This window comes from Otolemur garnettii, unplaced genomic scaffold, assembly GCF_000181295.1.
Source record: "Otolemur garnettii isolate 467f Iridium unplaced genomic scaffold, OtoGar3 scaffold00046, whole genome shotgun sequence".
In the NCBI taxonomy this organism is placed as follows: domain Eukaryota; kingdom Metazoa; phylum Chordata; class Mammalia; order Primates; family Galagidae; genus Otolemur; species Otolemur garnettii.
In genome coordinates this window covers 7,264,707-7,291,968 of record NW_003852441.1, presented here as the reverse complement: position 1 = coordinate 7,291,968, position 27,262 = coordinate 7,264,707, and the positions used below count along the sequence as shown (strand labels likewise).

The 27,262-nt window shown below is 45.4% G+C and overlaps 1 protein-coding gene and 1 pseudogene across 1 annotated transcript in view; both read left to right on the top strand.

The window, feature by feature from the left end:
* Nucleotides 1–27,262, top strand: part of DNAH9 (dynein axonemal heavy chain 9) — a 373,298-nt gene that overhangs the window by 328,534 nt on the left and 17,502 nt on the right. Inside the window, exons 63-67 of the mRNA XM_003791085.1 lie at nucleotides 1,220–1,447; nucleotides 5,909–6,100; nucleotides 7,124–7,315; nucleotides 10,437–10,607; nucleotides 14,934–15,116. Coding sequence (XP_003791133.1) covers nucleotides 1,220–1,447; nucleotides 5,909–6,100; nucleotides 7,124–7,315; nucleotides 10,437–10,607; nucleotides 14,934–15,116 — 966 coding nt within the window. The remainder of the gene's footprint in view (nucleotides 1–1,219; nucleotides 1,448–5,908; nucleotides 6,101–7,123; nucleotides 7,316–10,436; nucleotides 10,608–14,933; nucleotides 15,117–27,262) is intronic.
* On the top strand, nucleotides 19,734–19,853 carry LOC111725683 (annotated as a pseudogene).

Genomic DNA, 27,262 nt, shown 5'->3' with positions numbered 1-27,262 from the left:
GGAGCTTGTTAAAATGTGCTGATTCGGTAAGTCTGGGTGGTAGCTAAGATTCTGCATTCCTGACTAGCTCTGAGGTGATGCCAACACTGCTGGTCCGTGGACTCCAATTTTCACTATCAAGCATTCAGATGATCTAATTGTCAGGTAGTAGGGAATTGGACTTGGAATTTAACCATGGGTTAGACTCTTTTTTTAATTAATTTTTTTTATTTCAGAATATTACAAGGGTATGAGCATTCTGGTAATATAAATAGCTTTTGCACCATTTGAGTCAAAGTTATAAGTGTGCCCAGGCAAGAAAACAATTAATAAAACAAATAGACCACCAACAGAATGGGAGAAAATATTTGCATGCTCTACATCCAATAAACAGCTTATCACCAGAATCTACAAAAAACTCAAGCAAATCAGCAAGACAAAAGTCAAAACATATTAGACTCTTAAAGTGTGGTCTCCAAGCTGGCAGGATCTACGGGGATCTGCTCACCTGGGACTTTGTTCCAAATGTAAATTCTCAAGCCCCACCCTAGCCCTGTTAGATCTGAAATTGAGGTAGGGGAGGCTTTGGAAGGAATCTGCATTTTTAACAAGCCCTTCAGGTGGTTGTCATGAGCAGTCAAGTCTGAGAACCCTACAGTGGAAACTCTTGGGCTATCAAGGGATAGAATTTGACTGCAAGATTCCTTCTCTGATGTGAGTTAAGACATTTCTGCATTAAAAATTACTGGGTTGCAGGGGTGCCCGTAGCTCAGTGGTTACGGCGCTGGCCACAAACACCCAGGCTGGCAGGTTTGAATGGGGCCTGGGCCAGCTAAACAACAATGACAACTGCAACAAAAAAAATAGCCGGACATTGTGGCAGGCACCTGCAGTTCCAGCTACTTGGGAGGCTGAGGCAAGAGTTAAGAGTTTGAGGTTGCTGTGAGCTGTGACACCATGGCACTCTACCCAGAGCAACATAGTGAGAATCTGTCTCAAAAAATAAAAAATAAAAAATGAAAAACCACTGGGCTGCATGACATGAGTGCAGGCACACTTAAGCCATTGAAGGGGTTAATAAAGGTTGAGATGGCAAGCTTTTTATCTGTCTTGCAACAATTTTTTAAAAAGTATTTGCTGCTAAGACCAGGCTCCCCCCTAGTTGCATTTCGGATGACTGATTACTGCTAACGGAGCTAAACAGATGGCTATTTGGGGGGATGTCTTTCTTTCCCACCAGAACATCCACCTGGTGGCCAAATGGCTCAGCACCCTGGAGAAGAAGCTGGAGGAGAACAGTAATAACAGTCACCCCGAGTTCAGAGTCTTCATCAGTGCAGAGCCCGCACCCTCCCCTGAGGGCCACATCATCCCCCAGGGCATCCTGGAGAACTCCATTAAGATCACCAGTGAGCCTCCCACGGGCATGCATGCCAACCTGCACAAGGCCCTGGACAACTTCACTCAGGTACCACACTGGGAGGGAGCAGAGGAGCCCCCTCCTGAGAAAGAGCAGGCATGAACCAGGAGGGCGGAGAGCATGCAAGGGGACAGGCAGTGGGGTAGGGCTATGAAGTGAGGCCAGCATGGGTGAAATGTGTCCCCTCTGTGCATGACCTCCACCTGGTGCGCATTCAGGACAACCCTACTCTTCATTGCCAGGTATACCAGAGGGGTCGCACGTAGGGCCTTTTTGGTGAGAAGAATGGGAGAACTTTCTTCAAATCTGCTGTTAACTAATATTCCAAGGTAGAAAAGGTCCTGTTACCACCTAACAGACGTGATGCACACACACACACACATACCATCTTCAAGGGCAGGGGGATGATGCCCTCAAGCAGATGATACTACCTGACATCTGCATGCATCCGAGTATCAGGAGTTCAAACAATCCAGGTGGGAGAAGGTTGGGAATTGGACTTGGGATGTAACTGTGTGTGTTAGACTCTACAATTCAACCCTCAGAACAGCAGCATCAGCATCACCTGAGAATGTATTAGAGATGCAGAGTCTCAGGGCCCCACCCCAGACTGCTGAATCTGAGACTCTGGGGTGGGGCTCAGGAATCTGTGTTTTAAGGAGCCCCCCCACCCCGTGATTCTCATGCATGCGCAAGTTTGAGAACCCTATGCTCCAGAATATCAAAGCATAAGTTACTAAGTTCCTTGGAATTTCCATTCCTGAGAATTCTAAGACTTGTGTTTATATTCAAAGCCAAGTCCAGAATCATGGTGGCTGACTACATAAAGTTGCACCAGCAAACTCCACAGTTCATGCATCTTTCTTCTCAGGAAGATACTGTTTCTTACTGTTTCTCCCATGGGAGTCCCACCTTCCTGGGGAGGGGAGCACACAGAAACATGAATATCAGCAGGATGGGGGCCCAGGCTCACTTTAAAGCCCATCCGACTTACCAGGCCTTGGTGGAATCCCAGGGGTGGGTTCCTGAAGCAGCTAGGGAGGTTTTCCTGTGTGCAATCATCTTCTTTTTTTTTTTTTTTTTTTTTTTTTTTTTTTTTGAGACGGAGCCTCAAGCTATCCCCCTGGGTAGAGTGCCATGGCATCACAGCTCATAGCAACCTCTGACTCCTGGGCTCAAGCGAGTCTCCTGCCTCAGCCTCCCAAGTAGCTGGGACCACAGGCACCCGCCACAACTCCTGGCCATTTTTTGGTTGCAGCCATCATTGTTGTTTGATGGGCCCGGGCTGGGGATTCGAACCCGCCACCTCAGGTGTATGTGGCTGGCGCCTTAGCCGCTTGAGCCACAGGCGCCGAGCCACGCAATCATCTTCTAACAGTACTCATGGGTCTCTGGTTTCACGGAACCGTGCTAACACTCACAAGTCCCAGACGGGTCATCTAGGTAACTTGAGATCAGCCATCCAACAGCACAGCTGTGCCAGCTGACCTAGGAAAAACCTCTGAGGTCTGGTTTAAACTTAGAATCAGATGAAGACCCCATGGCAGTCAGAGTCTCAGAAGATTTTACTGATTCATGATACCCTGGTAGCCCAACTTGGAAAGGGAAACTTCTGCAAAGGTTTGAGAAGCCAGATTTGTCCCACTGCCTCTCCTATGCCCCTCCCCAACCCAGCTCCCAAACCCACACCTCATCTGAAACAGAAATGGGTGACATGAGCAGGAGATTTGGGATATTTAACCTTGAAGTCCCTGTTAAGAAATACCCCACCCAGTGAGGCACAGAAGGTAGGCACTTTGCTGTCCAAAGTTGACTAAATGCCTAGGTCCTCTCCGTGCCATAGGTCCTAACTTTTAAATGCTCTAGATGTTATGTTCCAGGTAGAGAAAACACAGTATTCCTAAGTCGTCAATCTACAGCCTTCTTTTTATATTTTTTATTTATTTATTTATTTTGAGACAGAGTCTCACTATGTCACCCTGGGTAGAGTGCTGTGGCATCACAGCTCACAGCAACCTCAAACTCTTGTGCTTAAGTGATTCTCTTGCCTCAGCCTCCCAAGTAGCTGGGACTACAGGTGCCCAGCTATTTTTTGTTGTTGTTGTTGCAGTTGTCATTGTTGTTTAGCTGGCCTGGGCCAGATTCGAACCCACCAGCCTCAGTGTATGTAGCTGGTGCTATAAACACTGTGCTACGGGCACTAAGCCAACAGCCTTCTTTATAGGAAGTGTTAGCCGACATTCCTGTCTTTAAAAGGCATTGAGTTGCACAGTAACAGGAGTGTACATAACTCCACTGAGCTGTGCACTTAAAAGTGGTGAAGATGGTAAGCTTCATGTTACATGTATTTTACCCCAACTGTTCTTTTAATTATAAGTTGAGTAATCCTAGCACTCTTGGAAGCTGAGGCAGAAGAATTGCTTGAGCTCTGGAGTTTAAGCCTCATCAAGAGTAAGACCCTGTCTCTGCTAAAATTAGATAAACTAGCTGGGCTTTGTGGCAGGCACCAGTAGTCCCAGCTACTCAGGAGGCTGAGGCAAGAGGATCACTTGAGCCCAAGAGTTTGAGAATGCTGTGAGCTGTGATGCCAAGGCACTCTACCCAGGGCAACAGAGTGAGACCTGGTCTCAAAAAACAGCAACCAAAACAATAATTGGAAGAAAAAGGCCTTAGGATGCAGTGAGTTAGGTCTGTTGAAGGCCCTGGGAGCCTTCTCAGCTCTTCTGCCTTGATGGGGCAGAGTCAGAAGGGGAGGGCAGATGCTTCCACAGGCTGAGTCTCCTCATAATTAATACCAGCCCCCACCAGGGTTCTTATCATCTGTAGCCACACCTGGCTTCATCTTCCCAGCTTATCTCCCTGCAAGCCTGATGTCCAATTTTAGTCACAGGACAACTGGGAATTATATCCCAAGAGCCACTGGTGATTCTGTCCCTGCCACAGTAGGTTCCTTCACCATTATGGCCACGTCTGGCACCTTATTCCAATAAAGAGTGAGAGACTTATGAGTAGATTCATTGTCCCTGAGATTTGTCACTGCCCCGTTCCCCTTTACACATGCCCTGGACGGTGGCGTGTATTCACCCTGCTCCTTCAGAGCCCGCTGCAACCATTTAAAGGACAAATTGCAGAACTGAGCTCTTTTTAATCCCTGCCTCCTTAAAAGCTGTGCTGTTTAGGGATGATTATTTTATTCTGACTTGTGTTTGAGTGTGCCACTGTCAGCCAGTTTTGGCATTTTAACATATGATTTCTTGTCTTTGTGCATAAAGGCATTTTTCAGCAGGACCAAATTTTTTTCCGAATGTGTGAGAAATAACAAATGAAGCATCCTGCATGTCTGTAGAGAACAGCTCTATCCAGAAAGCAATTATAAAATTCTTGCTCGCACAAGGCAATGACCCTGTCCTCTGGACCACCTCTGGCCTTTTATATCCATGCCATTGTGGCAAGCATGACACCCATAAAAGTGTGAAAGGTACCCCACATACACATACACAGAGACTGTGTCATGGGGTCCCCCTGGAAAGCTCACTCTGTCCTGTCTCCTCTGCCCATCTCTCCCTTGTGAGCAAGTCTAAGACCAATTCCCCGCCAAAAAATACCAGGACTGAACCCAATCCAATTGTGTCAGCTTTGGAGGTGCCAGAGCTTTCTGGGGCTCCAGCTGCAAACAAAGATAGTCTCACTTAGAAGAAATTATTTTCAATTCCAAAGACTCCAGGCATTTCTGTTCCACCATCCCTTCAAAATGCAGGTTTCCCCGGCATTTCCCACCCTCCCCCTCAGTATCCACCAAGCACAACTCCATTGCACTCCCTGATCCTCTCTCCTTCCTTCTGTCCCTTCCTTCATCCCTTGCCCAGGCACCACATCCTTCCCCCCAGCCAGGGCAGCTAGGGACTCTTATGTCCTCAGCTTGTGTCAGGCCACCCCTGCTCAGGTGTGGAGCTGCAGTGAGGATGGAGTAGAGCACCGCACACTTGGATCCCTGCAGCTCTGGCTCCTGTCCTCTCCCTCATTTCAGCAGCTCCCCAGAACATAAGCCAGAGATCGCTCAGCTGCATAGGCAGTAATCACACCCACTAAGCTTCACAAAGGGTGAGAAAAGCCTGGCAGGGATGGACGAGCTTAGAGATGATGCTGCGGGATTCCCCACCCACTCCGGGTACACAGTGACATTAATATAGCAAACATGACGTTCCCATGGCCTGGTTCTACGTTAACTGTGCAAGGGAACCCAATTAGCACATCTATGTGTCCAAGCTGGAGCCATAAACCAAACCCTGTTATAACATGAATTTAAACCTAACCTTCTGCAAGTTCCCCTCAGGCCTTGACCCCAAATCTAGCCTTGATGCAAGCTGTCATCTCACAGTAGATCAAACCCTGAGTGGGACACACAGCAGCTTTCTCCAGTGCAAACCCCAGTTGTTGTGACCCCACCCTAGCTGGCCCTGAGTCAGGGAAGCCACACTGTCAACACTGGAAGCGACGCTTTTCTTCCAGGACACCCTGGAGATGTGTTCCCGGGAGACGGAGTTTAAGAGCATACTCTTTGCTCTTTGTTACTTTCACGCTGTGGTGGCAGAAAGACGAAAGTTTGGGCCCCAGGGGTGGAATCGCTCCTACCCCTTCAACACGGGCGATCTCACCATCTCTGTGAACGTTCTCTACAACTTCCTTGAGGCCAATGCGAAGGTAAAGGAAACGGATGTTTGGGGACTAGCGGGAGTAGGTCAGCAGGACTGCCTCTTAGAAGGATGATGTGGTGTTACCGCATAGAGAAAGGGAGTGCACACCTGGGAAGGGTGTGCACTTTGCACAACACGGATAAGGAACTGCCCACCCCAGGACCAGCCTGAGACTGGTCAGTGTCAAGGAGACTCAGGAAACCAATCTAGTGATCCCTCCCCGTGTAAGACAGGCCCAAGAGAGTTTGTCCTCTGGCTCTCCAGACCACCCCTGCGTACTTGAAACATGGCAGTTGGGCTGTGGATCCTCTGGAAGAGATCCCCACTCACCTGATGTAAGCTCCCAATTTATCTAGCCAAAAGTACAGACCTCCTTTTGGGACACACAGCTCTACACATGGGGACAGTCCTGCCAAAGTTGAAGAAGCCCCATGTCTTTTCTTCTCTGTCTGATGTCACCATCTCAAGGAAAACTTACAGCAATGATGAATGGTCTTCCAGTTAAGGGGCTGTTCACACCATCAAGGCTATTCTATCTCGTGGACCACACACGGCCTCCCTGGAGCCACCACCCCTTCCTGGTACCCTGAGGAATCCTTCTTCCCCCAGCCCAGGGGAGCCCACCCCACACACAACACCGTGCCTTCATTTGCTGGCTTTCCCCAACTGGCTTCTCTCCAGAGTTTCACACCAACGAACATGTGTGCTGTATTTCATTCACTCCAAACTCTCAAAGGAGGCAATAAATTTAATCTTGTAATCAATGAGAGAAAATTAGAATAATATTCTGGTCTTCACTTTTCTCCCTGTGACATTCACCCATTTTAAGGGCTTCTAGTTAGAGCCTGACTTCTCAGATTGTCACAGGGAATGACCATGAAAGAGGGCAGGTAGGGGAGAATGAAGGCCAGTGAGACGTTGCTCTTGATCTCGAGAAGTGTCCCTCCAGTAGCTCATACACTGCCCACACGTCGAGCCAGCCCCCCAGCCCTGTGTGCAGGTCATCCCTCTGTCCTCCCTTGTGTCTCAGGTGCCCTATGATGACCTGCGCTACCTGTTTGGTGAGATCATGTATGGAGGCCATATCACAGACGACTGGGACCGGAGGCTCTGCAGAACCTACCTGGAGGAATTCATTAAACCAGAGATGCTGGAGGGAGAACTGGCTCTGGCCCCGGGCTTCCCGCTCCCAGGCAACATGGACTACCCTGGCTACCACCAGGTGAGGCTTTGCTCTTTGCTTGTGAGGTGCTCACGGGAACCTGGGCACTTCCTCCTACCCTGCACAGCCAGAGTGACGGTCAGGGGCAGCAAGAAAGGCTCAGACAGCTGAGCTGCTATCGAGTTTTATCCTCTGCCCCAAGCTAGCCCTGTCCAACTTGAAAGATGGGATTTCTAGCCTCGAATGAATAACAAAACTGAGCCTTTGGAGACTTTTTTGCTCTTGATGTTTGGTTCAATAATTTTATTCATTGCTCTTTTTTTCTATACATATAACATCTAGGACAGTTATTTGGTTGTTTTCACTCAGGATATTGACAAAGCCATTATTAATAGAATAAAATTTCAGGTAAGAAATTAGCTAACTTGGCTCGGCGCCTATAGCTCAGCGGGCTAAGGCGCCAGCCACGTACACCTAAGGTGACAGGTTCGAATCCCCAGCCCGGACCCGCCAAAACAACAATGACGGCTGCAACCAAAAAATAGCCGGGCGTTGTGGCAGGCGCCTGTGGTCCCAGCTACTTGGGAGGCGGAGGCAGGAGACTCGCTTGAGCCCAGGAGTTGGAGGTTGCTGTGAGCTATAATGCCACAGCACTCTACCCAGGGGGACAGCTTGAGGCTCTGTCTCAAAAAAAAAAAAAAAGAAATTAGCTAACTTTTGGTAAAGTTTATATCAGTGATTCAAACATCTCAGAAAAACATGGTCTTGAGGGGAGATGGCGCACCCTCGCCCCATCCCCTGTTGATTGCAGGTACACACTAAATGTGTATGCCAAGGGAAGTGTTCTCACGGAGCTTTCTCTCACTGGCCCTCTGGTTTTTCATGTTAACGTTACCACAGCCATTTTTAAAGGATTCCTCTTTGCCTATTTCACCTGCCATGGAAAATATATTAAAAGTTCATTTTAACAAAAGCTTTTATTGCTGGACTTTTGAACATGCCAAAAAGAACTTCTTTTTTTAGATAGCGTCTCACTCTGTTGCTCTGAGTACACAGCTGTGATGTCATAGTTCACAGCAATCTGAGCTTGAACAATCCTCTTGCCTCAGTCTCCCAAGTAGCTAGAACTATAGGCACCTGCTCCTACACTTGGCTGCTTTTCCTATTTTTAGTAGAGACAGGGTCTTGCTCTTGCTCAGGCTGGCCTCAAACTCATGAGCTCAAGCAATCCACCCACCTCGGCCTCCCAGAGTGTTAGGATTACAGGCAAGAAGGTTAGAATACCAAACTCCAAAGAAATATTGGTCATAAGGATGCTAACCTAAGCTTTAAAAAAATTATTTTAACTCATAAAACTTAAGAAGGTAAGCCATCACAAAAGCCATTTGACGCAGGAAAACTGGACTGAGGAGAAGAAATTACAAACCATAAGACTCTTTAAGGAAAATAAGAGGAAATTTTTTAACATGACCAAAGGCTCTAAGTCCAGGAAAATTGTGCAAGAGCGTCCCCTAGTGTCCACAGGGTAATTTGACAAGAGGCTGGAACAAGTAACAAGCAAAGCGAGAATCTCTAGTGGGTCTGTTCTCTGATCCCAGCATAACACAGTTTGCACACTTCCAAATGGCTGTGGCAGATAGTTCTTTCTTTATACCTCTCTTTCATACATCATTTAACAGATGGTGATAGGGCATGTATAAAGCGCCCAGGGCTGTGCTACGGACTGAAGGAAACGCAAAAATTAAATAAAATGCGAATTTGCCTTTGAGGAATGAAGACCTTTTACCTAGATTAGATGTTAATAATACTAATCATGGGCAGCACCTATGGCTTAGTGAGTAGGGCACTGGCTCCATATACCGAGGGTTCAAACCTAGCCCCTGGCCAAATTGCAACAACAAAATCATAGCCCCGGGATTGTGGCGGGCGCCTGTAGTCCCAGCTACTCGGGAGGCTGAGGCAAGAGAATCGCCTAAGCCCAGGAGTTGGAGGTTGCTGTGAGCTCTGTAATGCCCACAGCACTCTACCAAGGGTGATAAAGTGAAACTCTGTCTCTACAAAAAAAAAAACATTACCAATCATATTGGGGTAAAAAGTCTTATTTGGAACTAAGTGGAGGTGATCCAGTGATCATAAAAAGAATTGTCAGGGAATCCTCAAAATAATCAAAGAAAAAAGTGAGCCTTACACCCCAGGCAGGATGTTTTGGCCTGGCAGGTGGTGACCACAAGCACTGAGCATGGAGAAGTATGGTTTGTGTGACACACCGTATCACCCTTAGAGCTTTTTAAAATGGGGGGGGGTGGCGAGGAGAGAGATAGAATCTCCCTATGTCACCCTTGGTAGAGTGCTATGACATCACAGTTCACAGCAAACTCAAACTCTTGGACTTAAGCAATTCTCTTGCCTCAGCCTCCCAAGTAGCTGGTACTACAGGTGCCCACCACAACTCCCAGCTATTTTTGTTGCCGTTGTTGCAGTTGTTTTTTAGCTGGCCTAGGCCAAGTTCAAACCCCCCAGCCTGGGTGCATGTGGCCAGTGCCCTACCCACTGAACTATGGGCACCACCCACCTTTAGAGCTTTTTAATGCAAATGTCTTTATGAGAGGTGTGAGCTCTCCAGTTTACAGCCAAGCACAGGCACCTCATTCTTCCTACAGTTCAGTTCACATGTTTATCTTGTATGCACAGCCCCATTACGTGTTTAGGCTAGGCATCCCTGATTTTGATGAACTGATGGGAGAGAAAAAGGAATTTAAGTGGGAGAGTTCTGGGATCCTGGAAGAGCAGAAGTGAAAATACCAGGGAGGGAGTCATACTTTGGAAAGACTGTGAGCTGTCCTCCTGGCTATCAGGAAGCAGTAGGACAAGGTGGGAAGCAGATAGATGAAGTCCTCTAAGTTTCCCAGAAAAGAGAGAGAGAGAGAGGGGACATAATGAATGTGGAAATTCTGGGAAAATCATTTGGCTACAGAAAGAGATGATGTCCAGGTATAGTAACAGATGCCCCCACAGGACATGCAGAAGTCAGCCAAGGGTGGGAGTGAGCAGTGTTCCTTGGAGGGCTAGTGGTGCCTAAGGCCTGGTCTGGCCCACCAACTGCCCTGCAGAGGACCAGCAGCATGGGAGATAGGAAATGCATCTTGGCATCTGTTTAATTGAGCTTGTCCTTGATTTTCAGTACATTGATGCACAGTTGCCCCCAGAGTCACCCTACCTTTACGGCCTCCACTCAAACGCAGAGATTGGCTTCCTGACCCAGACCTCAGAAAAGCTTTTCCGCACCGTGCTGGAGCTGCAGCCTCGGGACAGCCACACCAGAGATGGAGCGGGCGCCACAAGAGAAGAAAAGGTGTGTGGCGGGGATTACCTGTGGTCATGCCAAGGTGCCCCGGGATTGCAGGGGAACAGCCTTCCCCCACTGATCACGTTGGCAGTACATTACAGAGACAGTACCCACAGGCACAGCCCGTGCAGCCTTGAGACGCCTGCCCTTCACGTTCAAGAGCCCCTTCTCTTCCCCCAGCCCATCACCACACTGGCCATCTGGTGAAATCTCAGGAAGTCCCTGACATTGGGTTTGGCAGTTTGCTCTGCCTGCCCACCCACCGTCAGTTTGTCTGTCTACAGTGAAGGAAGCGCAGGGCTGAGCAGAGGTGGCTTGGGAACCTTGACACTGACTTCATGTCTCCTTGGCAAGCTGAGTAACACTGGTAGGGAGCAGCGCCTAGGCACCTGCACCCTCATTCTAACCACTCGATGTCTGTGTGGACAAATGCTCCTCTGGCGCTAACATGGCTCCCTTTGCGTGAATGACTTCTCAGCAGAGTCTCTGAACCTGCAGTTACGTGTTTCCTACAGTTTTAGGAAGGTGGAGGGGAATGATGCAGTAAAAGCAGACTGGGGTGAGATGTGGGTTTCAGGACAACTCAAGGCCATTTGGGCTCTATTTGTGCTCTGTGTGTAGCAGGGGGCAGAAAAGGAGAGGGCTCCCAAAGTGAAGCCAAAACAAGCTAATTCAATTTGCAAGAAATGGACTTCCACTGGCCCACATCCACCCTGCAGCACTGCCTAGATTCCTCCCAGGAGAGACACTGCTAGGCTTACAAGGAACATTTTTGGGAGATTAAGGGTTAGGAAGCCTGGAAAGTCACACAATTTTAGGCTCTAGGGACTGATTTTAGGAAAGCAAATGGACTGATATGCTAAAGGACTTTGGGCTTTTGTGTAAAGATATGAATCAGTGTCACCAAGTAGTTTTCAAATTTTAATATGCCTAAGAATGAGCTAGAGAGCTTGAAATTCTGATTCTGAGGCCCTTTATCAGGCCCTGGCCTTGACAACCTACTGATATTGATGAGGTGAGCATACTTTGGGAAAGCAGCTTTAAATCGCACTACTCAGCCTATTCCACTATTTGATGTACAAGATATAATTTGGGAATAAAAAGAATCCAAACCACACAAAATGAACAATACTCTAAAAATAAAAGCCTGAGACTTTACTATGTATCAGAATCAAGGCTTGGGATTCTTCAGTTAAGGTTCAAAGGAAGCTGGGTGCAGTGGCTCACACCTGTTATGTCTGTGCTTTGGCAGGCCAAATCACTAATGGGCACAAGTTCAACACCAGCCTGAGCAACAGAGCAAGACCCCCATATCTACAAAAAATTAAAAATTAGCCAGGTGTGGTAGCATGTGCCTGTAGTCCCAGCTGCTCGGGAGGCTGAGACAGGAGAATCCAAAAAGGTTCAAAGAAGCTTCTAATTCTGATCATTTCCTTACTCCTTCCCCCAGGTAACCCAAGAAATGGGGCACATGTGTGTGTGTGTGTGTGGTTTTAAAAATGATACACTGTGATCACCTGGCATGCGGGATGCCGTGTGGGAGAACACGTGTGCAGATTCTTGGATGCATGTGTGACTGTGCAGAGTCCCAGTTCTCACCATGGTGGTGTTTCTCACATAGCTCACATGTTCCTATGAGCTACATGCCTTCCCATCCACATCATAGCTGAAGAGGAGAGGCCAAGGGCCAAAGACCAGAGAAGCATCTCGTTATTAGTAGCAAATGACCAAGAGGTTGTACACTCCACATATACTCACAAACTCCTGATCTGAGAGGAAGACAGAGAAAGAAGGAAAGCCTAAGACACAGACATGATAGACACATGAATAGATGGATATATAGATGGATGATTGGGTGAAGGATGGATAACTGATAGAGGGGTGGGCGAATGTTAGAAGGATAAAGTTATGTGTACTAAACAACATCTGCAGTAATATGAACAAAACAATATAACAATTTGACAGCATTTTTCTCCCTTTGGGGGAAGAATCAAGATTGTGAGAAGCTTTTGCTTCTAATATCTTATGTATCTGTAATGCTCAGATTTTTCTGGTAAGCGCGTATTACCTTTCCAAGAAGTTAAAAAAGCAGAGGTGTTTGCTTGTGGAAAGAGAGTGGACCACATTCATGGGAATGCACCCCTCCCATCTAAATGGGCCTCAGCTCCCTAAGCAAAAAGCATCCTGGGTATGTCTGCGGACCTGGCTCCTTCCCTTCAGCCCTCTCCCTTGAGGCCCCCAAGCCCTTCCTAGTCAGATGAGAGACAGAACGGAACTGTGCATTCCCGCATCCCGTGGATTTTGGAACGATACATCCAGACTATCTTTTTATTTCTTTGTAAGCAATGTCCAAATGGAAGCTCTCTGATATAGGACTGTTTCTTCAAATTCTGCTCCAGAGATAGAAATATGATATGATTGTAGCCATTTGTCTTCTACCCCAGCAGCAGCTCTCAGGTGCCATTAAAATTCCATTCCAGTTTTTGCTATGACAGCACCAAAGATCCACTTGTGACAGAGTGATGGGTTTTCAGTTTCTTTTTTCTGACATCAGCTCTTTTTGCCTAGAGAGTGTATTGTATGTTAACAATAGAAGGCAGGGTGAGTATTTATCATCCTTTACCCTTAAATATTTCTTTATAGCTTTCAAATACTACCATACTCATCAGCTCATTTGATTTGATCTTTGCATCAACCCTGGGAGTTGGGGAAGAAGGAACAGGAGGAGAAAGACACTTTTAGAGACTTTTACAGTCGAGAAAATTGAGGCCTGAGTCACTGGCTCATGTTCCCACGGGTAAGGCCTCCCAGGGTTGTATTAACTCAGCCAGGGCCCTTTAGGTGAAACAATAGAGGCCAACTTAGCTGAACTAAGCAAGAAATAGCTCACGAAATCAAAGGATCAGCCTAAGAAAGGACAAGCCTTACGATGACTCTAGAGCAGCCGTTCTCAACCTGTGGGTCATGACCCACAGGAACTTTATTAAAGGGCCACAGCATTAGGAAGGTTGAGAACCACTGCGGTAGAGTCACAGGGAGAAAGAAGATGGGACAGTCTTTTCTGGGCACCTCCATCCTGCCAGGGCCTCCCTGAGTTCCAGACACGAGATTCAAACTTTTGTGTTCCTAGGAAAGACAGTCTAATTGGCCTAACTTGGGTCTGTTGACTACCCCCCAAAACAGCTGGGAAGGGTTGTATTCATAAAGAGATAGAGACCTGTTTCTAGAAGAAGGGGAGAGACATGGTGAACAGGCAGAAACCAGGGGCTCAGCCGGAAAGGACTGGGCTCACTTCCTCCCTTCCTCCCTTCCTCTGTCCCTCCCCCAGCCTGCTGGCCTTGTATTCTAGTGTGTCTGCATGCCCTCATTTTTCTTTCTCTGCTGACAGACCTCCTGGGCTTACTCATTTACTCCAAAATGGCAGACTCAACCCCCAAGTGCTTGCCCTGAATTAACTCAGAATCTCTGAGCCTCCATTCCAATTTTCCAGGAGAGAGACCCTGGTTGTTCCAGCTCCCTGGATCTAATTAGCTGATAGGTTGTGGGGGGAAAGGAATTGTGGGGCAGAACATGAGATTTATAAGACAGATGGGTGCGCTTCCTCCAGAACAGAAAGGTGAAGACCACAGTCTTGCCTCATAGAAACTCAAGAACTGTGCGTGTGGATAGACAGACAGATGTGGATGTGGATGTGGACACACCAGATACAGTAACAGACATAAATATAAATAGACACATTCATCACTGGCGCTCACCACTTAGTGTCACAAGGCCCATGAGGACCCCTTTGGCCCAGGTCTACCTTGGCTGTTTGATTCCTGTGACTCACCAGGTCCACCTCAGTTTTTCAAATGCCATTTCTTAGAGCAGCATCTGTGGTGGGTTTTTTTTTTTTTTTTAATTAAGACAGAGTCTAACTTTGTTGCCCTGGGTGGAGTGCTGTGGTGTCACAGCTCACAGCAACCTCCAACTCTTGGGCTCAAGTGAGTCTCTTGCCTCAGCCTCCCTAGCAGCTGGGACTATAGGTGCCTACCACAAGGCCCAGTTATTTCTTTTTTTGTTTAGCAGGCCCAGGCTGGGTTCAAACCCACCAGCCCCAGTGCATGTGGCTGGCACCCTAACCACTGACCTACGGGTGCCCACCCTGTGTGCATCTTTCTAAGCTGGACACAAGTCACAGGGAGCAGGCCAGCCTAGGGAGTGGTCATCTGTGGGCCAGGTGGTGTAGGGGGGAGGGGAGATGGAGGATGGGCATCCCATCCCCAGGCCCACACTGGGCATCCTTCTAGGGAAGAGGCCCCCTTCTTAGCCTGTGTTTCCTGCTGTGGGCAGGTCAAGGCTCTTTTGGAAGACATCCTGGAGCGGGTGACAGACCAGTTTAACATCCCGGAGCTGATGGCCCGGGTGGAGGAGCGCACGCCCTATGCTGTAGTCATCTTCCAGGAGTGCGAGCGGATGAACATCCTCACCCAGGAGATTCGGCACTCCCTGGGGCAGCTGGACCTCGGCTTGAAGGTGACTGAGGTCATGGTGGGCCGGGGGACATAGCCATAGGACATAGTTGAACCCTCGTGGAGAAGAAGAAAGATCAGGGACCTGGGAGCTGGAGGGCAGTTGTCCTACAGCCTCCTAAATGCCCAGAATCCAAGTCTGGCCATGAGGTGTTTGCAAAAAACAAGATACGGTGCAATCTCTGACATTTCAGCCAGGAAAGGGTCTGTGTCTCCACTACCAATTACCTAAGTAAGTTCACTTCATGCACCACAAAATGATGTCAGGGGCCTCGCAGGGAGCCTGTTATTACTGTCCACCTGGATGACAGGTAAGTGGGAGACCTTGCTGCCTCTGAGCAGCCAAGGGCAGTGACTGCTGTCAGTTTGCACTGGAGAGTTTATTACAAGAAATGCAGTCCCAGACAGTGGGAAAGTGGGAAGCCAGCTTGGTGGCTAACAGTGAGAGCTCAGACAAGCCCAGAAATCCAGGTGTGGGATGTGCTGGTGCCTTGGGTCTGGCTCTTGGGGTTACAGCAGAGCAGGGCCACATGTGGATGGAGAAAACAATCATGAGGTTGTTTTCACAGGTAGTCACAGAGGAACTGTGCAACAGACTGCAAAACCTCGGTCACCGGGGTTTTTAAGTGTAATCTCTTCATTTCCTTCCTCCCCTACCCCGACTCCAGTATGGGTTGGGTCAAATAAGAAGGAAGGAGAGGCTGACAGTGTTGGGTGATGTTTCCAAATTCTGTACCAGCTATCACTCAAATGGAGCACAGAATTTCACTGAGAAATCTCAAAAGTAAATAAAGACTTTGCCCGTCACATTATGCAGCTCCATTGCTGTGGTACACAGATATATATTGGTAATTATCTCAAGTGGGTTTGCTGCAATCTCAGCATGGAATCCATGTGGTGCTCTGTAGCCTAACTTCCAAGTCAGTCGCTCATTTTTCTTCCAAGAGCCTTCACCACGGTTTTGTGTCCGGAATCGCAGCACGTGCCTGGGCAGAGATGAAGCGTGGGGGAAGGAGTTTCTCTTTCTTTTCAGTCTAGTCCAAGCAGTGGTGATTGATGAGCTCTTCTGGCAAGTCTTGGAGCTGCTGGTAGAGGGTGCAGAGGACACGGGAAGGGGAGCCTTCCCCTCCCAAAAGACAGTCTTGCGGGATTATGATGCAGAGTGGAATTAGTTAAGGGCCACCTTAAGAGTTGCCAGAGAAGAAAGGAGAAACAGGTGCTGTGTGTGGGGTAGGGAAAGCCCCAAGGAAGAAGCACGTAGGGGGCCCTGAGGGAGGGTAGGACTACAACAGGTGACAACAGGGGAGAGGCTTCTAGAGGTGCAGAGAGGGGAGTCAAAGCTTATTCCAGGAGTTGACCAGCTTTAGCCGGAGCAAAAGGTCCACTCAGGAAAGCAAGAATAATATGGTGAACTTCCAGAAAGTGACACAAGCAATAGGATCTTTTTCTCCTAAAAGAGGAGAACTGGAGGACAGAGAACAATCTCCATTCAAATCTGCTGTCATGAAAATCCAGTCTCATGAGGGCAAATCCCCAGAATGACCTGGTGATTGGCCTCTTGGGAGGTTTGATCACAATACACATTCCTGCTTCCACTAATGTGGGGCTTGGAAATCCCTATTTTTAACCAGCAGCTGGGTGTATCTTAGGATGAGTCAAGCTTATGAAGCACAGCATGAAGGCAAGTAGGAAGAAAGAAAAGTTGGACAAATGTATTCAAGGCAAAGCCAAGGTGCAAAGGAGGTGGCAGCAGAGGCCAGAGAAGGGAGCGTTTTGAAGGTGAGAGAAGGGATAAAGTGGAGCTGGCTCTTGCCAGGAGGAGAGAGCCAAAGGAGGGACTTCACAGGATGGTCTGGCCTACGAGTGAGGGGTGGAAGCCATTGAAAGGGTCAGTGAGGGAGCTTCAGCTCCAGGCTTCCCCCAGAACATGCATGGAAGGCCTGCTTGGATTTGCTGACCAGCTTACCTGGCAGGGGGCAGGGAAGAAAGAGAAAATTCTGCTTGAGACTGTCAACAGAAAAAAATACCCAAACTCTGTAAAATAATTTAAACATGTTTAGTCTGGACCTAATATATGTTAGCACAGCCCAGAGAGCCATGCCCAAGAAGCCTGGAGCAAGTGGTCTCCCTGTTATGGTTTGGTTTTTATATACTTCAGGAAAATAGGAATTGTATGTGAATTATACATATAATACATGGATAGCATACATTGGCTTGGCCTGAAAAAGCAGGACATTTCCAAGCTGGTTATAGGTGGGTTTAAAGAGTCTTTGATTTGTAATTGGTTAAAGAAATGAAGCTTTGTCTAAAGGCTTGGAATGTTTAAAGTTAATATAAGTTCTCAGTGATCTGTGGCTTAAGCTTTGTCTTGCATAGTCGTAGGCCTGTTAATGAGTTACAAAGGAAATCTCCAAGAAGGGAAAGGGGCATGAGAAGACCTGTCTAACCTCCCTTCTCATGGCAACTCAGTTTTAGGGTATTTCTGGGGTCCCCTTGTCCAAAAGGGGATCCATTCAATCAGCTGGGAGACTTAAGATTTTTTTTTAGGCCAGGTACAGTGGCTCACTGTGTGGCCTACATATAACCCTTACACTGTGGGAGGCTGAAGTAGTAGGATCCCTTGAGCTCAGCAGTTTGAAATGAGTCTGAGCAAGAGCAAAACACCATTTCTAAATTTGCCAAGTGTTGTGATGGGCACCTGCAGTCCCAGCTACTCAGGAGGCTGAGGCAGGAGGTTCACTTGAGCCCAGGAATTTGAGGTTGCAGTGAGCTACGATGACCCCATGGCACTCCAGCCTGGGGCAATAGAGTGAGATTGTCTAAAATTAGTTCACAAGGTTTTTCTTCTTTACTTTTCTGCTTTAATGGTGACTTTAAAGGTCTGGGGCTATTTTAGATTAAGCATAGGGTGATATGGGGCAACTCATGTTACCTGACGCATAGAGTAGGCAAACCCAAATGCTCTGCAAAACAAAGTTAGAAAATGCCTAACAACTTTTTAAGTCATTAAGTCAATATTCTTAGCACTTACAATAAAGACATTTTTATTCACAGTAATTCGTAATTGGCTGGATGGGAGGCTATAATGTCTGCCCCAAAAGTATTAGAACTGAGAGAGCCAGTCCTCTAAGGCCCTGGGCATTATGGGAGCTCAAAGCTCACAGCAGTATAGGGGAGGGCAGTCACCTGAGGAAGGCCAGTTGGCCACAAACACGCCTCCAGAGAGAGGGATTCCCTTGGGAATTCACCACAGTCGGCCATTTGCCTCTCTCTCTCTCTCTCTCTTTTGGCAATAGTTGTATAAATTGAGCAAAAGGTCTAAAGCTTTCCCTTGACCCCCATCACCATACACAAGCTACCCCTCCCTTATTATCAACATCCCCCATCGGAGTGGCAACTGATACATCATTATCACCCGGAGTCCATAGTTTACAGGGGGCTTCACACTTGGTGTTGTGCACTAAAGGTTTGAACAGAAGAATAACACGTATCCACCACTATGGTATGACACAGAACAGTTTCACTGTCCTAAAAGTCCTCTGCATTGCATATATTTTAATCTTCTCTTAAGCACATCGTTGTTGTTGTTGTTTTTTTTAACAGACCTTGGAGAATAGCTTTAACAACTTCCCTGTTTTCAGTAAGGGCGCACACATGTATGAGGCATGGTGACATGGGGTAAGCTATTGACTTAGCCCAGGGAGGCAACTAGAAACCAAGGACTTCTCTAAACAAGTAAAAAGACAGTGGCAGAGCCCGGAGCTCCACTACATACAATAGTAACACTACTACTTGCAGGTGAAATGAGTTCATCTGTATCTGTCCTCACTCCGGCATGGTCCTCAGGGAACGTGCTAAAGGACCAGGACGTTTTCACCACATTTAGTCCAGTATTGCCAGAAACCTATGATCTGACCCATCATGAGTTCTGTCAGCTTGTGTTAAGGGACAACTGCTAGGATGGAGGTCTTTATTCCCTCATCAGCTCACATGACAGATGGCATTCACACGTACAGTGTACTTCCAAAGATGCTCCAAATTTAATGACAGCCAAAACGATTTTGTATAGAAGCAGATTTAATAGGGTGATTTATTTTGCTGTATAACATATAAAGACATTTTATACCCATGGAAGTAAATTGACCAATAAAAACTTCTCAAAATTTTAAAGAGAAAATAAATCTAGTATGACCTATATCTTTTTAAAAGTATACTGGATTTTGTTTTTCTGTAATGAGGCACGATTTCTCAACATATCTTCATAACCACAGACCAGAAACCAAGTAACACTATTGTATGCAGATTAAATGTTTTACTAAGACTATCATATACAGGATTTTTAACAAAGCCCTGGCAAAAACATACAGACTACAGTTACATTACCAAACAGAAAACTTTCTGCCTAAGTAGTGTTGCCCTCTAGAGCTTTCAGTAATGCACAGACTTTCCATGTCCCTAAAGCAGTGCTGTCCTCTAGAGCTTTCAGTAATGCACAGACTTTCCATGTCTGTACTGATAAGTTCTCAGGTGGTTGCTGAGCACAGGAAATGTAGTAATGTGACTTAGGAACCGGACTTTTAATTTCATACTTTTAACTTACTTGCATTTAAATAGCCAACGTGTCTACAGCCATACCACCCTGAACATGCCCAATTTCATCTGATCTCAGAAACTTAAGCAGGGTCAGGCCTTGTTAGTACTTGGATGGAAGACCTCCTGGGAATACTAGGTGCTATAGGCTTTTTTAAAAAAATTAAAAAATAAAAACTGAAAAAAATAGCCCCATGTGACTAGTGACTATCCTATGAGACACTATAGGCCTAAACCATCTGTATTTTGGTATCACAATGGAAGACCAAGCACAAAGGGTGAGGCAGTGTTTTTCAATCTTTTTCATCTCATAGAGCACTTGAAACTATCACTAAACTTCCAGGGCACACTTAAAAAAAGAGTGAAAAACAGAATATACTTACTGCACTTTGAACTTCTTTCGAAAATAATTTAATTATTGATCTTTAAATTTTTCACGGCACACCAGTTGAAAATCACTGGGGTAGGGACTTGCCTTGTAGCTGTGTTTGCTAAAAGGAAGATTAGGAAGTTTTCCCACCAAGAGCAGTACTTTATCCTGCCCCCAAAGGTGAATTCCAGCCCCTCTCTCCTACAGTGGGTTATGGCTCTTAAAGGCCATTTTTTCAGTTCATTGCGATTACTTTCCCCACTGACCTCTCTCCACATTCTCTTCTCCAGGGCTGGCTTAGCAGCTTGGACTGCTATAACAAAACACCATAGACTGAGCAGTTTAAACAACAGACATTACTTCCCCCAGTTCTGGAAGTTGGAAGCCCTAGATGAAGTGCTGGCAGGTTCAGTTTCCGGTGAGGGCTATTTTCAAGGCTTACAGCTCTGCCTTCTCTTTATGTCCACAAATGGAAGAAGGAAAGAGAGAGAAAGTGAGAGGCGGGGGGAGAGAGACTGAGATTTCTTCCTCTTTTTATAAGACCACAGTCCTATCAGATTGAGGCTGCACCCTTATGACCTCATTTAACCTTAATCACATCCTTAAAGGCCCCATCTTCATTTTTTTCAATTCAGATTAATATGAAGGTACAAATGATCAGGTTACATTGCTTATGTTTCTAAGGTAAAGTTCAAGTTGTAATTGAGGCAGGTGAGCCCCTCATCCTGGGCGCATGCTATGCACACTCACCATGTGACCTCCAGGTGAGAGCTTACCAATCCTCCTCCTCCTCTCCTTTTCCCTTTCCTCCCCCCACCCCAACTAGAATATACTTGTGTTATTCTCTTGTTCGAGCATGTAGTTGTTTTTCTTTTAGATTCATATTAGTATTGAGCGCTCTGGATACATCCTTTTCCATTCTTGTGATACTTTACAAAGAAGAATGTGTTTCAGCTCCATCCAGGTAAATAAAAAGATCATCATCATTTTTATAGCTGAATAGTATTCCATGGTATACATATACCACAGTTTATTGATCCATTCATGGGTTGATGGGCACCATCCTTAATCCATTGCAATTAGGCAGAAACACAACTCAGTCCACAGAAAGGTTTTTCTCAGCCATCAGCCCTGGAGGCTGAAGCTGCCTCCCGTGGAAAAGTTGCTATCTTAGCATGACTTACTACTGGGGCCTCCTGTACCCAGGGTCAGTGGTTCCATGAGCCACTTTGGCAGTGGTCAGGCCTGGAAGGCACCTGTGCATTCATCAGCACTGTACCTTGATTTGGCCCTCTATCACTCTCACTTACCTGATTTGGATTCTCTTTCATGAAAGGGAGGAATGAAGTGGCATCACAGCTACCAGGCATGGGGATTGTGCTCTGTTTCTGTGAATGGCCATACTGCATCATGTCTATTAGAAAAGCAGTGCTGAGAACTACTGATGGGGGAGGTGTTTGCCCCTCCTGCGGCCCTATAGAGCACTGTGTTTCACCCACAGCTCTGCCGCAGGGCATGCCCCAGGCTGTCTTGGCACACATCTGCAATTGCCATCCCTGCCCTCATCACCTGGAAAAGCTCTGTCCTTCCTAAAACCCACCTGCAGAGGTATCTCCTATTGTACAGCATATCTAAGCCTACCTGTGACTAATCCCTCTGGACTGCGGTTACCCTACTCTTCTGCACCCCTCTGCTCTGGAAGCCCCACATTGCTTTGGAACTGCTCTTTAGTCATCACTCAAACCTGTTCTGCAAATGCAAATTCTGCTTCCGCTGATAAACTGTAAATTGCTCAAATGACGATTCTGTTTTTTAAATGCTATATATTTCTGGAAGGAAAAAAGGAAACTAGTACAGCACTCTCTGTTTGCTGGAGAGAGGTCAACTACATCCTCAGATTGTGTCTTTCTGTTTAATTTGTTTGCTCACCACTGCAAATAATGCAGCCTGTGAAGAATCCAATGGGCTTGACTGTTTAAATCGGGGATTTGGAAAATTACACACATATACACTATAATCAGTCCATTAAAAGTCAGAGGCCTGGATTAGTCATAGTGGGTTTTAGTTTCAAGTAATTCCTTTTAAACATTTAAAGGGGTTTTGGTGGGGTTTTTTTCTCTCTCTCTCTTTTTTTTTTTTAACCTAAACAGAGATAGACACTGATTAAAAAGCAAATTTACAACTGTGATAGGAATCTCTGAAAAGTGTTATTGAAATGGCCCTTTCAAGTGACTTTGGTTTTCTGCTTATTGTCAACAAAGCACATTTACCTTTCCACCATAAATAACTGAAAATCAAACAAACTATTAAAAAAATCAGTTTTTGGATACTGGGCAACAGGCAACATAAGGCTATGATACTTGAGAGAAAGGAAACAAGAACCATGAGCCCATCCTTGCACAAGCTTACTATATGAAGGCAGTTTCCAGGCTACAGGTCAGGGAGCAGGAACCCCAAAGAGCCCCACACTCTTGCTGAAATGAGGGGACATACAGCAGAGTTGATGGGGGCCTATGCAGCTAAAATATGCAGAGTAAAGACCCAAGGTGAGAGCTGCTCAGAGGAAGACATGCACAGATCCACAGAAGGAATGCCCTTGAAACTTTGGCTCTGCACTTGAGTGAGAGGGAACTACTGAGTAAGAATCACTGGAAAAGAGCAGAGAAAACAATTCTCAGAGGAATAATTTATGTTCCCAATAGCCAGAGTAGAAAGAACTCAAAAATTAAGAGGTATTAGAGAGAATTCTCAGAACTTAGTAGTGGGTCTAAGCAGAACCTAAAAGCTGGTCTGGCCCCACCCTAACAAACCTTCGAAGCGAGCCATCAATACAGGCATTGATTTCAAGTATATTAAGTGTAGGCAAAAATGAATCCTGGCACTATTTAAAGGAATACAACCAAATTCAGCACTCAATAATATAAAATTCACAGTGTCTTACATAGTGTAAACAAATTACAGGCAAGGAAAAAAGCAGGAATCTATGACTCACAGCCAGGAGAAAATGTGACCCCCTGACATGAAGGGAGAATGACAGAGATGATGGAATTGGGAGACAAGGGTTAATCTGAAGTAAAACAACTATTATAAGTTCACTGCATATGTTCAAGATGGAAAAAACAAGAGCATGATGAGGTAAAAAATGGAAAATCATTTTCAAAGACCCTCGTGGAATTTATAGAGATGAAAAATGCAGTATCTGAAATGAAGACTGAACTTCCAAGACTTAACAGCTGATTACGCCCTGGAAAAGATCAGTAACCATGAAAACATGACAACAGAAACTACCCCAAATAAAGAAAAGAGACTGAAAAAGGTGAACAAACCATCAAGGACCTCTGGGACAGTATCAGTGGTCTAACATTATTGATAAGTGGAGCCCCCAAAGGATGGGGTTGTTAGGGAGAACAGGAAAAATATTTGAAAACTTAAAGGCTACAATATTGAGAATTACATAAAAATCATAAACCCACAAGCACAAGAAGCTCAATAAGCACCATGCAGAATAAGCCTAATTAAGATATTATAAAGATATCTCAAAATAAAATTGCTGCAATCTAGAGATAAAGTAAAAATCTTAAAAGCAACCAAAAGAAAAAATAAAAATCATATGTAAAGGAGTAAAAAAAAGAATGCTAGTAGCAGACTTCTTATCAGAAGCTGTGCAAGCCCAAAGAGGAGAAATATTAAAGTACTAAAAGAAAAAAACTGTAAACCTAGAATTCTAGGCCTAGGAAAAAGTATCTTTCACAAAAGAAAACTAAGTAAAGATGTTTTCAGGCAATTGAGAGAATTCATAGTCAGCAGGCCTACAGTACAAGAAATGTCAAAAGAATTTCTTAGAAAGAAAGAAAATGATATCATGTAGAAATTTGGACTACATGAGGAAATAATGGTCTCCACAGATGGTAAACGTATGAGTAATATAAAACACATTTTTCCTCATTTAAAATATTCTTGAACAATAATTAACTGTCTAAAACAAAAATAATAACAATGGCTATGGGCTTTATAAAGAACCAAAAATTGCAAAAATAAAAGCATAAAAAATAAGAAGAGAGAAACAGAAGCATATTGTAAATAATTCTTACACCATATGTGAAGTGGTATAATATTGTTCTGAAGGTAGAGTGTGATAAGTTAAATGTGTATATTGTGAACCCTTCAGTAGGGTTCAGCAGGCCTACAGTATAAGAAATATAAAAGGAATTTCTTGGCCAACAGGCCAAATGTAGCCTACAACCTGCTTTTATAGGTAAACATCCGCAATCATCCATTATCACATTGCTTGTGGATGCTTTTGTGCTATAATAGCAGAGTTGAGTAGTTTCAACAGAGTCCATGTGGCCCACACAACCCATAATATTTATTTACTATTCAACACTTTACAGAAAAAAGTTTGCCAACCTGTGCCCCAGTGCAACCACTAATAAATAATGGTAGATTTAAATCTCACCATGTTGGTCATTACATTAAATATAAATGGACTAAGTGCTCAGGGTACTGATTACAATTGTCTGATTGGACTTCTGAAAAATAAAACCTAGCTATGTGTTGTTATGTCAGGACACCTGTCTCCAGATCACTCCCACATTTTGAGATTTGCTAGAAGTCTCAGCATATAGATGTACGTATGGCTAAGATTTGTGTCCATGATGCAGTAAGAACACACACACAGCCAGATCATAAGGGAAAAAGACACAGGTGGAGTCAGGAGAAGCCCATTTGCAGGCTTCCATGTGCCACATGCTTCCCAGGAGAGATTACGCAGAGTGTCTCCCCTCTCTAGCAATGCAAATGGAGCAACATTTGTGTAACATTTCTGCTCAGGGAATCCAATTAGAAACTCCAGTACCCAAAGATTTTGTTAGGAGCTGGTCACACAGATAACCCTCTGCCTAGTATATTCCAAAATCCCAGGCTTCCAGATGAGAAATATATTCAGCATAAATCAAATTATTTGCACAGTCTGGATATAGTCAACCATGCTTATCAGTTAACTGCTTATCAAAAGCTAAGTTTCCAGATGCCAGCCACAGGCCATATTTGCATACAGATGTTTTTTATTTGTTTGGTTTTTTGTTTGTTTGTTTTTTGACACAGAGTCTCACTATGTCGCCCTCAGTAGAGTGTCATGGCATCACAGCTCACAGCAACCTCCAACTCTTGGGCTTAAGTGATCCTCTTGCCTCACCCTCCCAAGTAGCTGGGACTACAGGCACCCGCCACAATGCTCAGCTATTTTTTTGTTGAACTTGTCACTGTTTAGCAGGCCTAGGCTGGGTTTGAATCCACCAACCCTGGTGTAGGCCAGCACCCTAACCACTGAGCAACGGGTGCCGAGCCTAAAATACTACTTCTTTTTTTTTTTTTTTTAAACAGAAACAGCGTTTCGCTTTATTGCCCTCGGTACAGTGCCGTGGCGTCACAGCTCACAGCACCCTCCAGCTCTTGGGCTTGGGCAATTCTCTTGCCAAAGCCTCCCAAGTAGCTGGGACTACAGGTGTCTGCCATAATGCCTGGCTTTCTGTTGTTGTTGTTGCTGCAGTTTGGTCAGGGCTGGGTTTGAACGTGCCACCCTCGGTATATGGGGCCAGCACCCTACTCACTGAGCCACAGGCGCCGCCCAAATACTTACTTCTTGATCAAAGACATTTTCAATCAAAACTAGCAGTAGTTTTTTTTTTTAAGACAAGGTCTTAATCTGTTACATAGGCTAGGGTGCAGTGGCATCATTATAGCAATTCACTACAACCTTAAACTCCAAGACTCAAGTAATCCACCTGCCTCAGCTTCCTAAGTAGCTAGAACTATAGGAGAACATCACTATGCCTGGGTAATTTTTTGCGGAGACAGGGTTTGGGTATGTTGCTTAGGCCAGTCTCAAACTTCTGGCCTCAAGTGATTCTCCTACCTTGGCCTCCCAAAATGCTAGGATTACAGGCATAATCCCAGCCCCAAACTGGTAGCTTTTAAAAAATTACATTTGGCACTGAAGAATACAATGACAGTAGCACAATTTACTACTGTCTTGATCATGCTAAGGAATCATCAATTTTTACCCATTATTGGTTTTGCACCATCAATGCAAATGTTTCTTTTTTATTTTTCTTTCTTTTTTTGAGACGGAGTCTTACTATGTCGCCCTGGGTAGGGTGCCGTGGCATTACAGCTCAAAGCAACCTCCAACTCCTGGGCTTAAGTGATTCTCTTGCTTCAGCCTCCCAAGTAGCTGGGACTATAGGCACCTACCACAACGCCAGGCTATTTTTTTGTTGCAGTTGTCATTGTTGCTTTAGCTGGCCTGGGCCAGTTTGAACCCATCAGCCTCAGTGTATGTGGGTGGCATCCTACCCACTGAGCTAGAGCCCGCCCCATCATTGCAAATGTTAATGCACTAAAAAAGTCAAATGTTTTGGTATTGTTATGAAAACAGTTTTGACCTCATGGACCCTCAGTAATTCCAACTAATTCCAACACTATCCCTTAAAATGTTCTAACAAATAACTTAAAATCTTTTTAAAAATGTGATATACTTTTAAATGAACTGTGCTACGTACTTTACAAAGCTTAAATGCATCAGAAAGGTTCATTGAAACTAGGCATCCCGTGGTATTTTCCTAAAGATGACCATTAACTGATTCTATGACTCAAAATGAGAAACTTTAAAAAGTAAATTAAACTAAGGATATAACATCACTTAACCACCGGAGAGCAACTGCAGTTGCCAGACTCAAAGACAGCCTCCAGCGTTCCTATTGCACAGTCCCATTTACATTCTCTGCCAAAGTTTATCTGGCCACTTCTGATGTCAGATTATAAAAGACTGTGGTTTCTGCCTTGGGTTTTCACTCTCAGATAACTTGCCCTAGAAGAAGCTACCACATTGTAAGCAGCCTTATGTGGAGCTGAAGCATCCAGCCAACAGCCAGTAGGAAAGTGAGCCCTGCTAACAACCGTATGAGTGTAGAAGCAGGTCCTCCAGCTCCTGTTGAATTTTGAAATGACTGGGACCCTAGCTGACAGCTTAACTGTGTAACCTCATTAGAAAGCCTAAGCTAGACCCACTCAGCTAAACCACTATGAGATTCCCAACCTTTGGACACTGAAAGAAAATATTTCTTTTTTAAACCGCTTAGTCTTGGAGCAATTTTTTACCCTGTGGTAACGGCGACAGAGTTAAGTATAAC